The sequence below is a fragment of the Barbatula barbatula genome (genome assembly GCF_947034865.1).
Source record: "Barbatula barbatula genome assembly, chromosome: 5".
In the NCBI taxonomy this organism is placed as follows: domain Eukaryota; kingdom Metazoa; phylum Chordata; class Actinopteri; order Cypriniformes; family Nemacheilidae; genus Barbatula; species Barbatula barbatula.
The window spans coordinates 5,087,442-5,100,027 of NC_136769.1; the positions used below are offsets into that span (position 1 = coordinate 5,087,442).

At 38.0% G+C, this 12,586-nt stretch overlaps 3 protein-coding genes across 6 annotated transcripts; 1 reads left to right on the plus strand and 2 right to left on the minus strand.

Annotated features, from left to right (window-relative positions):
* Positions 1-197: 197 nt before the first annotated feature.
* rab3db (RAB3D, member RAS oncogene family, b) lies at positions 198-7,193 on the minus strand. Of its 4 annotated transcripts, none has more exons than XR_013786613.1 (6): positions 7,070-7,189; positions 4,454-4,687; positions 1,997-2,115; positions 1,794-1,918; positions 1,334-1,651; positions 259-1,237 (listed from the first exon to the last, which is right to left on the minus strand). XR_013786613.1 is itself a non-coding variant. In XM_079455726.1 (5 exons), exons 2-5 carry the CDS (start codon positions 4,685-4,687, stop codon positions 1,470-1,472), a joined length of 660 nt encoding a protein of 219 aa, XP_079311852.1. In that variant the 5' UTR covers positions 7,070-7,193; the 3' UTR covers positions 198-1,469. The 4 variants fall into 4 exon arrangements, 2 of the variants coding, with proteins under 2 accessions (XP_079311852.1, XP_079311853.1); XR_013786614.1 differs by having other exon boundaries at positions 265-1,220; XM_079455726.1 differs by having other exon boundaries at positions 198-1,651; positions 7,070-7,193.
* Positions 7,194-8,974: 1,781 nt separating this feature from the next.
* tmem205 (transmembrane protein 205) lies at positions 8,975-11,180 on the minus strand. Its single transcript, XM_079457674.1, has 4 exons — positions 11,025-11,180; positions 10,217-10,318; positions 9,977-10,140; positions 8,975-9,790 (listed from the first exon to the last, which is right to left on the minus strand). The coding sequence occupies exons 2-4, from the start codon at positions 10,314-10,316 to the stop codon at positions 9,488-9,490; spliced, it is 567 nt and encodes a 188-aa protein (XP_079313800.1). The 5' UTR covers positions 10,317-10,318; positions 11,025-11,180; the 3' UTR covers positions 8,975-9,487.
* A 353-nt stretch (positions 11,181-11,533) lies between these two features.
* elof1 (elongation factor 1) lies at positions 11,534-12,566 on the plus strand. The gene is made up of 4 exons (XM_079456828.1): positions 11,534-11,627; positions 11,971-12,097; positions 12,197-12,267; positions 12,357-12,566. The coding sequence occupies exons 2-4, from the start codon at positions 11,982-11,984 to the stop codon at positions 12,419-12,421; spliced, it is 252 nt and encodes an 83-aa protein (XP_079312954.1). The 5' UTR covers positions 11,534-11,627; positions 11,971-11,981; the 3' UTR covers positions 12,422-12,566.
* Positions 12,567-12,586: the final 20 nt, after the last annotated feature.

Consider the following 12,586-nt stretch of genomic DNA (forward strand, 5'->3'; position numbering starts at 1 on the left):
GGGGTTTGTATTGAATTTGCAACACAACAGTGAAATGACAGGACAAGATAAAAACGTGCGGGAAAGGAGTTATAGGACAAAACGTGAGGCCTTTATCTTCAACAGAGAAAATCTGGACATAACGGACAGTCAACAGAGCCTGCAGGGACACAGATAGAGACGACGAGAGTCAGTCCAAAATAATAGAGTCCAAATGTAAATGTAATCGTTATGCATTTCAGATGTTCTGCGTGACATTATTTATTCAGGCACATTGTTCCCAAAATTCTCATTACTTTAATGGAAAAAAATGCATGTTTACATTATGGTTGTATACATTGTACTGCACTCCTTGACAGTAAAGTAAAATGTAGTGACAGTAGTTATCACTCCAGTTTGAATGAAAATGTCACGCTGCAATATATTTTAATAGTCATAAAGACATGCATGCAAACGTTTTGCGTCCTTTTGATTTTGGGATGAAATGTGTCTTGTCACAATATGCACCACATACAGAACCGTGGCCACAACACGTCACATTATCCATTACAAAACCAAAGATACGCTAAACTCTTATACAGAAATAAACTTACAATACCGTTTAAAGGATTTTTAAACGATAAACAATCAGAGATAAACCGTTTCTGTAATATATTTTATTATACAAAAATCGCCATTTCATACTGTATGATAAGGGTAAAACAGGCAAAGCTGTAATTTCCACTAAAGAAACGACAATTCAGTGGAGGACTGAGCTCTGGCCTTTTGAGACCACCAATGATAAACTAGATTTCAGAACTTAATACTGCAAAAGATAACAGAAAAAGTGATACTTGCAAATACTGTTTGTCACACAATCTCCCTCTTTTCTGAGTAAAAGTTCATAAAACCTTGCAGCAACGACAAACTGCACAGTTACATACGATTTGCTTCATGCACAACAACACAGAAATGAGTTTTACTTGTAATTCAATGAGACCCATTGGGTTTTAAATAGTCTGACGCTCAAAACCATTTTGAGTGGACACTGTATTCAATTCGCAAGCATGAGCGTTTCAGACAATGGCACATGTGCGCGCATATCAGAGTATCACAGTGAGTTTATCTCAACAATGCCACCGAACCCACTGTTAACGCTGTTATTTAAAGCAGACGGACCCTTAGATAGACATGTGATGGACAATACAGTAGCTGTCGGATGAAAGCCGTGGACGTTGAGAGTGAGGTGATGATAAGATGAGCTAAAACCACAAACAGCCTTTAACCAAGATAAGACGAGTCAGCACCTTCATTACTCACAAAATCATAAAAAATGGTTTTATGAGGCGTGCCTGTGCTTCAGAGTTCATCATACCTGTGTGGACAACTGTAGGACCTGAACCGTCCGCTCTCGGCGTGTTCAGCAGATACTGGTTTAAACTTAAGGAAGAAAAGCACAGATATTTCCAGGTAGCAAGGATGAAGAGGAGTTCTCAGTACGTCTTTTATTCTTAGCAGGCACAGCCGCTGTGCTTCTCAGGGGACGTGTCCTGCAGACTGGTGTCTTTGAGGTTTGACACAACGTCTCCATCCGTGCTTTCGTTCATTTTGTCACAGATGACGCCCACCAGTCGCTCGAAAACCTGCTTTATGTTGATGTTGTCCTTGGCGCTGGCCTCAAAGAACTGGAAACCTGAAAACAATATGTTCTTTTTAAAAGAGGAAGAATATAAATCCAGCATTAAGTGAAAGACATGTTTCCGATGGTGGCAGGTCAACTTTTCTCGAACCTGTGGCATCATTTTTTCCCCTAATTTAAGGATATAGATGCTAACCGAGTTCCTCTGCCAGCCTCAGACCGTCCTCGGTTGTTACGAGTCTGTCGTCTTCAAGGTCACATTTGTTGCCCACCAGAATCACCTGTGCGTTATCCCACGAGTACGTCTTGATCTGGGTGGCCCTGACAGCAATGCACAATGAATGATAAATATACTTCGTACACACTCGGAGTATAAACAACAGTGCACGTGTCACTCACCAGTCCTGGACAGCACCGAAGGAGTCCTGGTTTGTGATGTCATACATCAGCAGGAAGCCCATGGCCCCTCTATAGTACGCTGTAGTGATGGTTCTGTAGCGCTCCTGTCCGGCCGTGTCCTAAACGTTATTATTACATTACATTAGTTCTAATAATGCACATTATAAGAAGAAGAGGTGATGTTTTACCCAATTGTCGTGTTATTTATGAGCTCCGTGGTGGATGGTGACATTATAAAAGACAACCAGCAGATGGCACACATTGTTTTGAGATTGTTGTTTAAAAAAACACTGCTGCAATATATATATATATATATATATATATATAAATTAATTTATTTTCCACATAGTCTATTACAACTTAATACATATTTTAAATCATTTTAAATATTTTAATAATACTTTATAAGATAATTTAGTTACATATTTTATGTTATACATTTTATGCATAGTTATTTCAGCTGTGCATTTTTGGGAAACAAAAAATATTTTAATCTCAAAATTAAAATAAATATCAAAAGATCATCCAGGTCTAGGGACTAATGGACCGGATTGGCAAGGAAGTGACTACTATGCAACAATTTGCATGAGGAGCCTTCCCATCATCAGAAGGAGGAGAGAATGTGTTGCCACGGTAACCGCTGGCTTACTCATGTTTACACATGTTTCATTACCACAGCAGAGAGCTCAACATGTAAATAGATGTACTGTGAAAACACAGTTGTGAGACAACGTGACCATCATTTCTGTCGATAATTATGCAGCCATGAATGCTGTTGACGGTTATTCAATGATGTTTTCTTACACAAGAGAATATGCAATATATTGGGAGACTTGTAATCTCCCAAGAGAGAAAAGTCACATATCTTTTATACACCTCCAAACTCTTCATGTACTTTAACAATGGTCTGATTTGTAATTTTCCCAAGCAATTGTCCTATGATAAAAATAATCATCTGAGACTAAGCAGATACTTAAACAGAACAGAGAACTCAAAATACAAAAACCAAGAACTCAAAATCAGATCCCCTGATCTACGAAACAGCAATCTCTGAGCAAAAACATTTTCCTTTGGGAATAAGCAAAACGCCAATTCTCACTAATATTAAATATGCAAAACAACTATACAGATTATTAAAGAGAATTGCAGTAACATGCATCGCTGCTGAATAAAACAACACCAGAAACCCTTCTTTCAAGACCAGGTTTTTAAAACAAATGTCTTGGTTTGACAGACAGTCACACATCGATGGATGCAGAAGTTCTCCCTGGCCAGAAGAGCTTTTATCTGCTCTGATCCGAGCACTCTGAGAATCTAACGCACAAACAACAAGCCTTTCCAGCACTGGATCAGAGCCACATCTCACATTAAGACACGGCTAAATGTACCTCTGTGCCTGCACATGCACATCCACAGAGCCCCAAGAACCGCTATATAGCCGAATAGCACATGCAAAAACAATGAGCATGCATTTCCTATAACATACTTGCACACTATACATGCTATATGTGCAAAGTGCAAAACACTTTTCAACAAAACTTTCTATTTAGAAAAGAACGCCTAGTTCATCCTAAACAACAGAAATCTTTGCAGGTTTATAATCTAGTGCAGAATGTACATATAAATCTGATTCTACTGTACGTTTACTAAGTGACACCACATCATATCCACACAATATAAAATAAACAGAAATATGGGTGATATGACTTTCTGGCCGGTTTCGTTTAACAGGAACACAAATCTGTTGTGGCATGTGGGCAATGAACAATTGCATCAAAGGTCTTTCTGTTTGCCAGTCAGAGCCAGCTAAACTTATTCAGAATACAACACAGAGCTTTATCCTTTAAGCCATCCTGGAAATTGCGTCCTTGGTTTTGTTTATTAAACTCTTGATATCTAACATCAGGACCAATGCAATGAAAAGACTTTCCGGGTGAATACTGTTTACGATTACTGTTTATTTGATTTAAAGACGTTTCCTTAAGGCCTAGTTGGTTCCGTCATCGATTTTTATGTTTGGTGAATTGTTCCTTTAACTGCATAAATGGGTCAAATTTGACATCCAACATTTTTTATGAAATATAGATCAGTGACTGAGTAAAGTCCCCTTAAAGCTTAAGAGTGCCTCTTCAAATAAACAGGTTTTAGTCTATACTGACAAAAGACATCTTTGTTTGTTGATGTTAATACACTGGAGGTGCAGACCAGGCCTTTAACATCTGATCATTCACTGCAACCCCAACGGTGCAGAACAGTGGGATCCATTCAATTCTTTCTGTCAAATCATACAATGGACTTCTATTGGATATAGACTTTATTCTGTGTGTTTTATGTTTTTTTATTCAAGTCATTTTTGCATTATTAGGTTGACAGTACTTGACCATTTAACCCATAATATTCATTCAAAAACATTTACATGTATATTTATGCGACTGTTCCTCTGATGGTCAGACATACCCAGATCTGAAGCTTGATCCTCTTGTTGTTGCGAAAAACGGTTTTCACCTTGAAGTCGATGCCCACTGTGCTGACGAAGGCCGATGTGAAGGAATCGTCCGCGTAACGAAACAGAAAGCTGGTTTTACCGACACTGCTGTTACCGATGATGAGAAGCTTGAACATGTAATCGAAGTTTTGATCGGCCGCATCTTTCTGCAACGACTGAAAACGCGAGTCGATCACTGTCGCCATCTGGAAGAGAAAAGAACTGGAAATGAAGCCATTTGAGACATCAATTCAATTCTGCTCATTTTATGACCTGTTTTAGAGTTATTCTTTATTCAGATTTTGTATGCTGCAAGGGTTTTTTCGTTTTAAAAAATGTACTTTGATAGAATGAAAAGGGTAGAAAAAGTCCTTTAGAAATAAGGTCTTCTGCACAGATTTACTCCGCGCTCCATGAGGACTTAAAGCACATCAGACAATCCCAATCGGGTCTGATAACAGATGTCCGACTACCCTCTTAACACAATCTTCTGAACCTGGCATCATCGTCGTCGGAAGTACCCCAACTCACAGCCAAACTCCTGAGAATGAACCTAAAACCCTTCCTCAACCCTACACCAGCCAGCTGATCAATCACACATGGCCTGCAGCTGTCCTCTGATGGAGACAATCTCCATGGAGACGGGCACACGAACAAAGAGCACAGGCCCATTAAAAAGGCTGCGAGCATGACTCCTCTCCAGAGGTGGAGATGCTACAACAAAAACAGCAGCTTTTGTCTTGAGTCAACGAGAGCACTTGTTTGGACAGCATCTCTTTGAACTCACTCTTGCGAGAGTCATTCAGATGGGGAAGTTTGAGGATTTGGAGTGGGTACGGGTTAAGTCGGCACTTAAGTACTGTGATCCGTGTACACTTTGCACACCGAGAGATGTTCATTTTAGAGAGATCATTCAAACTGTGTACGTCTCGTTTCTTTGAGGGCTTTCCGTAGTCCTGGTCTCTGTTACGGTTCAGGGTTGCAAAACGATTGGGTAAGAAAATATGAAACACAGGTTTTGAAATAACAGTCTTCCTGTTTTAAGAAGCTAAAGTACTCTGACAAAAATGAGCCTAAACACAAGCAATCTTACATTTACAAAAATAAGTTACATATCATCCGATAGAAGATATTTCGAGAAATGCCTAAAAGGTGTCGTGAACAATGGAAGTCAATGGGGTCCGACGTTTTTTGGATTCCAAAAGAAAAAAGTCACACGGATTTTATATTACATGAAGAAGATTTTAAATACGTTTTTAAAGCACCTAGAAAGTCCCAGCAAGTATTGAGCATGAGAACGCAGTGACTACACCGGACGCGCCACGACGCAACAAAAGCACGCAATACAACCCATTATAATTTTACATTTTGTCCACACTGGATACGGCGCGACAGTCCCATTAGAACAAGCAGTCGCGCTGCTCACGTCTGGTGTACACTGTGCAAAACCAATGCAACATAAAAACCCTGCAAGGTTTATTTAAGCAATAAGCCACGCGAAGCAGTGGGTTACAGTGCATTTTATAACAGCTGAGGTTTATTTTAACTTTGGCAGTTCAGATGCGTGTCCGGATGACCCCATTAAACTGCTTCAATGAAACACATCGGGCGAGGCAGATATACTCCTCATTCATTTTAAAGTTTAACGACTTTATAGCAAAAAGCACTCAGCACGTCTCTTAGTCCATTAGCCACGAAGCTGAACACATGATGCTCAGCCTAAGAGTCGATTATCCCATGAGAGAATTAAATCAATAACTGTATATGACTCCCAACGCCACTTCTAAGTTTCTGCAAAATGTAAATATGGTTATGAAATCTAATACACAAGACATTGCAGTCTTACTCTTAAAATAAATTCATAAACAATCACCAACAAATTGTGCAAGAAGCTTCCAGATTTGTCAATTAGTTGTGGGTTGTACCTACTTCCTATGGTTTCATTTCTAGAAAGAGCTGGTATTGAATGGAATAATACAGTAGATACAAAATAACAATTTAGACTTTACAGCTCCACTTTAAACATGGATCATTCTTTCAACTGTGAGATGCAATTGTGGAATCTGTTATATGGACCAACATTTACCGTTCACCCCTGCCTGAGGACCAAATGATGTTTTGGGGTACAGTGTCTCTTGTTACCATGGTACTGCTCTGTCTCTATTGATCGTCTGGCAGATGTTCAGTTTGATCACAAACCGGACGCACATGTTCCGTTTCTCATTTCAGATGTAACAACCACACAATGCCATCATTTTCATTTACTTTTAGTCATTTAGCAGACGCTTTTATCCAAAGTAATACAATAGGTGCTAATACAAGTTACTAGTTTCAACAAATATCATATGTCACTAAATGATGTGTTATTGAGATCCATGCGGGGGATTAAACCCAAATAAAAACAAGACTAGACTTCCAAACGGAAGTTTCTTTTCAACCTTTCAGTCTTCTGGTGCCAACACACAAGCGGGATCTGGACAAAAATATGATGTTTATAATCTCAATTTAAAGACTAAAAAGAGCTTTTACATTAGCAAAAGTGTAAATATAGCTATTAAGTTCGAGCTGCCGTCGTTTTGTTGGCTTACCTTAACACGGACAGCCAACGGGATTTCCTCGGGTGGCAAAACGGACGCAAGAAACTCCGTATGTTTGTGTGCGAGACGGATCTGAAGTGTGTGTGTGTGTGTGTGTGTGAACGCGCGTACGTGCACGCGCGGATCCGGGACGCACACGCGTATTTCAAAAGCGATGGACTTTTAATAAAACTCTTTGTATGAATGAGACACCCTTATTTTGGCACTAGTTATTGAAAATAATCTATTTCTTTCATCATAAGATATAGATGCTTTAAGTCTACATTAAATGTATCGACAATTGATTCAGGCGATGCGTCGTTTCAGCACTATAGCTATTTTTATTCATTTAGAAAACTTAACATGCAAAACTTTTTTTAAAAAGACAAAAAGAGCTTTGGAATAAGTTGTCAATAATTGTTATTTGTTGTATTTGCCTTCAAATCAAATGTATTTTAATTATTACTATTAAGTGCTTTTTATTATTATTGTTCTATTTAATTGATCTTATTTATTACATTATTACATTTATTATTATTTACAATATATATTTACCCTAGCCCTTACTAAGTTTTCTGCATTTATGTCATTTATCAGATATTCATTTATATTCATTCTTTTATTTTATTATTCACTTTTATTCATATTCTTTGTTACATTTTGTCCTTATTTTTACTCTTCTGTTGGCTGCTGTGTTGTCTTCTATGCTGATATGAGTCTCAAATGGTCTCCATCTAAGGTTCACAATTACGTCACAAGACAAGGTTTTGATACCATAATCTTGCATGGTTAACAACCCCTATTGAAAATTTTTCTAGTTAGACGAAGTTGGACAGAGCTAGGCTGAGCATTGAAGCGCTAAGATTATTCAATAAACCATCTTTCATTTTATTCAACATCCCTTTGTCTCCAGCCTGCTGTTCTTTTCTTCATTTCTGTATCCGGTGGTTGATTTGAAGTATTAAGTTGATATTTTCAGATTTAATAAGTTCCTGCTTGGAGAGATCCATTGAAACTGGACTCTAATTTTCCATCTATAAGCCATATCCAGAGTTGGATCTACCTCGATCGTGTTTCAAGAACACTTGTGCATTAATAAAGAAAAAGATGTTTTAAAGTAAGCTATGTTCGAGGTTACTTAGGTTACTTTTTTGTGATGGGTGCGAAGCTTAAATAAATGATAAATAATAATAGGCTACTATTATTATATTGTTGAATTTGTGACAATAATCAACAAGAGAATCAAAAACATTGACAAGAAAATGGCAAGTGTTATTAAATTATGTAAAATGCTGAAATGTCACTCTTGTAAATATGTAATGACCATTTCTAATGAAACATAGCTAGTGCTTGTTACTTCACCATCAAGAGATTTTCAAGCACATCCTATTGTTTGCCATTTATTAACTGATAGTATTAGGACCACTGATCTAAAGATCAAGTACAGCGGTTGTGCAATGATTTAATTTAGATCTTTTTAACTTTTTTAAAGGTTTCACAGACAAAACAGGCTGGGTTACACATTCATAGTTACTCTGCACATACAGTAGGTGGATTGGCCATCTGGCAATTCTGGCATATGCGGACCATTTTTTATATGTGGGCCAGTCAGATGAATATAAGAAGAGTTTGCTTCCAAAATTAGATAAAATCATGTTATTATGATGTTTTTATTGTGTTTATTAACTGTATTTTTTGAGTTATTAAGGCTTAAATCAAAACAAACCAACTTCAGTTTGATTGATAGTTATTGGAATGCACAATAAAAAACATGATTTTGAAATTTTTAGTTATCTCATTCTGGAACCTAACCCTTCACATACATATATATATATATATATATAAATCAGTAATAATTATAGGTTGCCTACTTGTTACTAGATGTTGTGATTTCTGAAACACATAAATATTCATACAACATTAAAACACAGTTTCATTGTTTTCAAAACATTAGAAACATCTAAGGTACTTTCTTAAAACAAACTTTTGTTAGCTGGGATGGTTTTCCTTTAAATGATTCAATAATATTCATAATAACTGAACAGTAAGACAATTAAGTGTAGTTCATACTTAAGCGAACATTTGAATTATATTTTATTTTATTTATCTTTTTCAGCACAGCAAATAATTTGGAGTGAATTCCACACAACACAATGATACAAGGATTTTCCATAAACTCCAAAATGACAACAGGAAATAAGTTTACTTCACTATTCAAATATTACATTCACAAATATGAAAAAGTCTTTATTCTATACTATATGAACACAACGCTGACCCCTGTAAATTGAACCCAACCTTGTCAAGTTTACCTGAAGAACAAGCCAAAATAAAACACAAAGAAAAAGTTAAAAGACAACAGGCACTGAATTTTGTTTTGAAAACATACACCTGTTTGCGTCATGTACATTTTTGTACTGACCACAACACTCATATAGTTCCTAAATGGAGGGCTAGGTAAATCAGATTAACGGTAGTGGAAATAAAGCCACAGAGATTACAGAGGTTGGACAGACCATGGTAGCGATAGAAAGTGGTTCTGTGTTCCTTGTATTTCGGATCCTGCTCGCGGAGTTTGGTGTATCCTTCCCTGCTGGAGCCCATGCCCACTTCAGCCCCGAGCCCATGTTCCTGCTCGATCCCTCTCATGACCACCAAGCTCTCCGTGGCAGATGGGCCGAACCACTGCGCGTTCAGACCGGCCATGATCACGGACACAAAAAACAGTGTCATCTGTTCAATGGAACAAGACAAATGTGAGTGAAGAAAACTAAATGTGTTTCGCTGGCTAATGAGTTTATACGGACATCCATCAGCATGGCATGCAGTACCCACATCATCTATCACTTCAAGTGTATTCTGCTGTTCTGGGAAGACTTTTTAGCGAGTTTTATTGGTATAAAAATAATAAATGGTTACCTGTATGCCCTCATGCCAGTCTAGCAGTTCTCTGGGATGATACACTGCATATATGGCCAGATTTATAGCATTACCGCTCAGCAGACAGTAGAAATAAAACGGGAACAATTTGATCTGGACAAGACCAAAAGTGTGCATTGAAACCTGGGATATCAGCACAAATCCTGAGGATGAGAAAACAAATTGGTTAAAAGCATTTGACATTGCAAATAGCTAAAAATGAAATAACTCATGAATTACCTGCTATGAAAGACACCCACACCTGCATTCCCCAGGTGAATGAGATCACCAAAAGGTGAAGCACCTTTATCAAATCAGTTGGATCCCCCTCAGTACCCATCACTTAAAATAAATAAAAAGGATAAAGCTGTTTATGTAAGCACGCATAAAACCTTTAAAGGGGGTTTAAGGGGATACTTCACCCAAAAATTACAATTCTGAACCTTCAAGTCTCTTAGTTCTGATGAACACAGAAAAGATTTTGCCCCCCAAAGACAACATAGTGGTTCTGCTGAACACAAAATAAGACATTTTGAACGATGCAGGACAGCAAACGGTTCTGATGCACTTTCGCGACCATTGTATTATGGGAGTCAATGGGAGTCAACTATGGGAGTCAATGGGGAGCAAAATATGTCTGGTTACAAGCATTCCTCAAAATATCTTTCTCTGCGTTCATCAGAACAAAGAAATGTATACAGATTTGAAACAACTCGAGGGTGAGTAAACGAAGACAGAATTTCCATATTAAGTACACGTGCATGTTCCAATATTTATAAAGTTCAAAATGCATCAACGTAGCTTAAGAGGCCAAATAGTTTTTGGGGTCCCTGTCCTCCATACACATATCTCGTCTACGCAATCTGCTGTCAAGTCCCTAAACGGGCACATTCAAGCACATTGACGGTGCTTACGACACATCTGCAGTCTACTTATGCAACCAACGTTATGTATCGTGACATAAGACGAGCACCGCGCGTGAAATAATGCCGATAACATGCGAACAACATCCAACCGAGAGCCCAGCCTTTATATTCACAATCCTTACCGGTCGATCGGGGATTCGCTTGTTCACCTTCCGTTCCGTTAACTTACTAATGTCAAAAGTGCGTTGCAAGACTTCCGCAAAACGGTCATTCACAAAGCACACAGGAGGTGAGTTCAAAGTAGGCGGGCACTACATTTTTCTCGGCTAGACCCGCCCCTTACGAGCACGAGAACCGCTGTTATTCAAATACACTGCCACATGTCGGCTATTCATCGTGCACAGTGGTTGTAAATAATTCATATTTGTCGACGCGGTGCTCACAATGTGTACGTTGAATGTATACAAAAACGTAAAATGTAACATGTTTTTTATTTAAGTCAACAGATTTGCGTAACATTAAAATGTTAAAATAAATTTTCTCCACCGACCAAAACTGTTGTTTATTATTATAGTTATCATTATTATTATTGTATATGAGTATAAAGGACGTGTGTCATTTTACTGTACTGTAGGATTTACACAATGCAGCAGGTGGCGCTGCTCGCTGCGACAAACGTCGAAAACTCCAACGAAGAAGAGCGAGCGGAAGTTAATCTCCTGTTATTCTTCTGCGGCGGTGTGCTTTGGTTTCTCTGAGAGTTCATTCATATCGATCTTAAAGCGGTAAGAGGATTTAACGTGTAGTTTCTTATGTAAATTACTTGATTTACTGTTTACGATTGACTTAAGATATATGCGCGTGCTGTGCGGCTTTTATTCTAACGTGCCCTGAATTGTTTGTTTACATGCATGTTGCGTTACACAATGAAGTTCAGATGAGTGACGTTAGGTGTTTTCTAGAGTTTTGCCTTCTTGTGTTACGCTCAGTATTTAAGCAGAAACAGCTCCTGGCTTTAATAAAACACTCACTTTATATAGCTCGCCATTCTGTTTTTTCATTCATTTGTGTGGCACGTTCCTCTAATGTTGTATATTTGTTCTTTACATGTTTTTTTCCCAACGTTAGTCTTTGGCGAGATGGGTCGCAGAAAGTCGAAAAGAAAACCTCCTCCCAAGAAGAAGTTGACGGGAAATTTGGATACCCAGTTTACGTGTCCCTTCTGTAACCACGAGAAATCATGTGATGTTAAGATGTAAGACTAACTACTGTTTTCATATAATAAATGTCATTTTATTTTTTGTATCGCATTCGAATAAACAAGCACTGTTAAATGCTTTTGTTTTTATTCCAGGGAACGAAGTCGAAATACGGGAATAATATCGTGTACTGTGTGCCTAGAAGAGTTCCAGACACCCATAACTTGTATCCTTTTGTGATGGATGTATGTATGTATGTATGTATGTATGAAGGGACATCAATGTGATTTAGTTTTTCCTTAAGTAGCCACTCAGATCTCTCGGAACCCGTGGACGTGTACAGTGACTGGATAGATGCTTGTGAAGCAGCCAACCAGTAGTTTTGATGACCAATACATTTATAAATCACTGTCTTGTATTTCATCTTTAAGACCATCGATGGAAGTTAAGACATAATTTAGCGGCCGTAATGTAGGTTTCATATCGTTTAGTGTTACAGAAAAGCAATGGATGTTTGCATTTCAGTTTATTATCTTTTAGTTTAT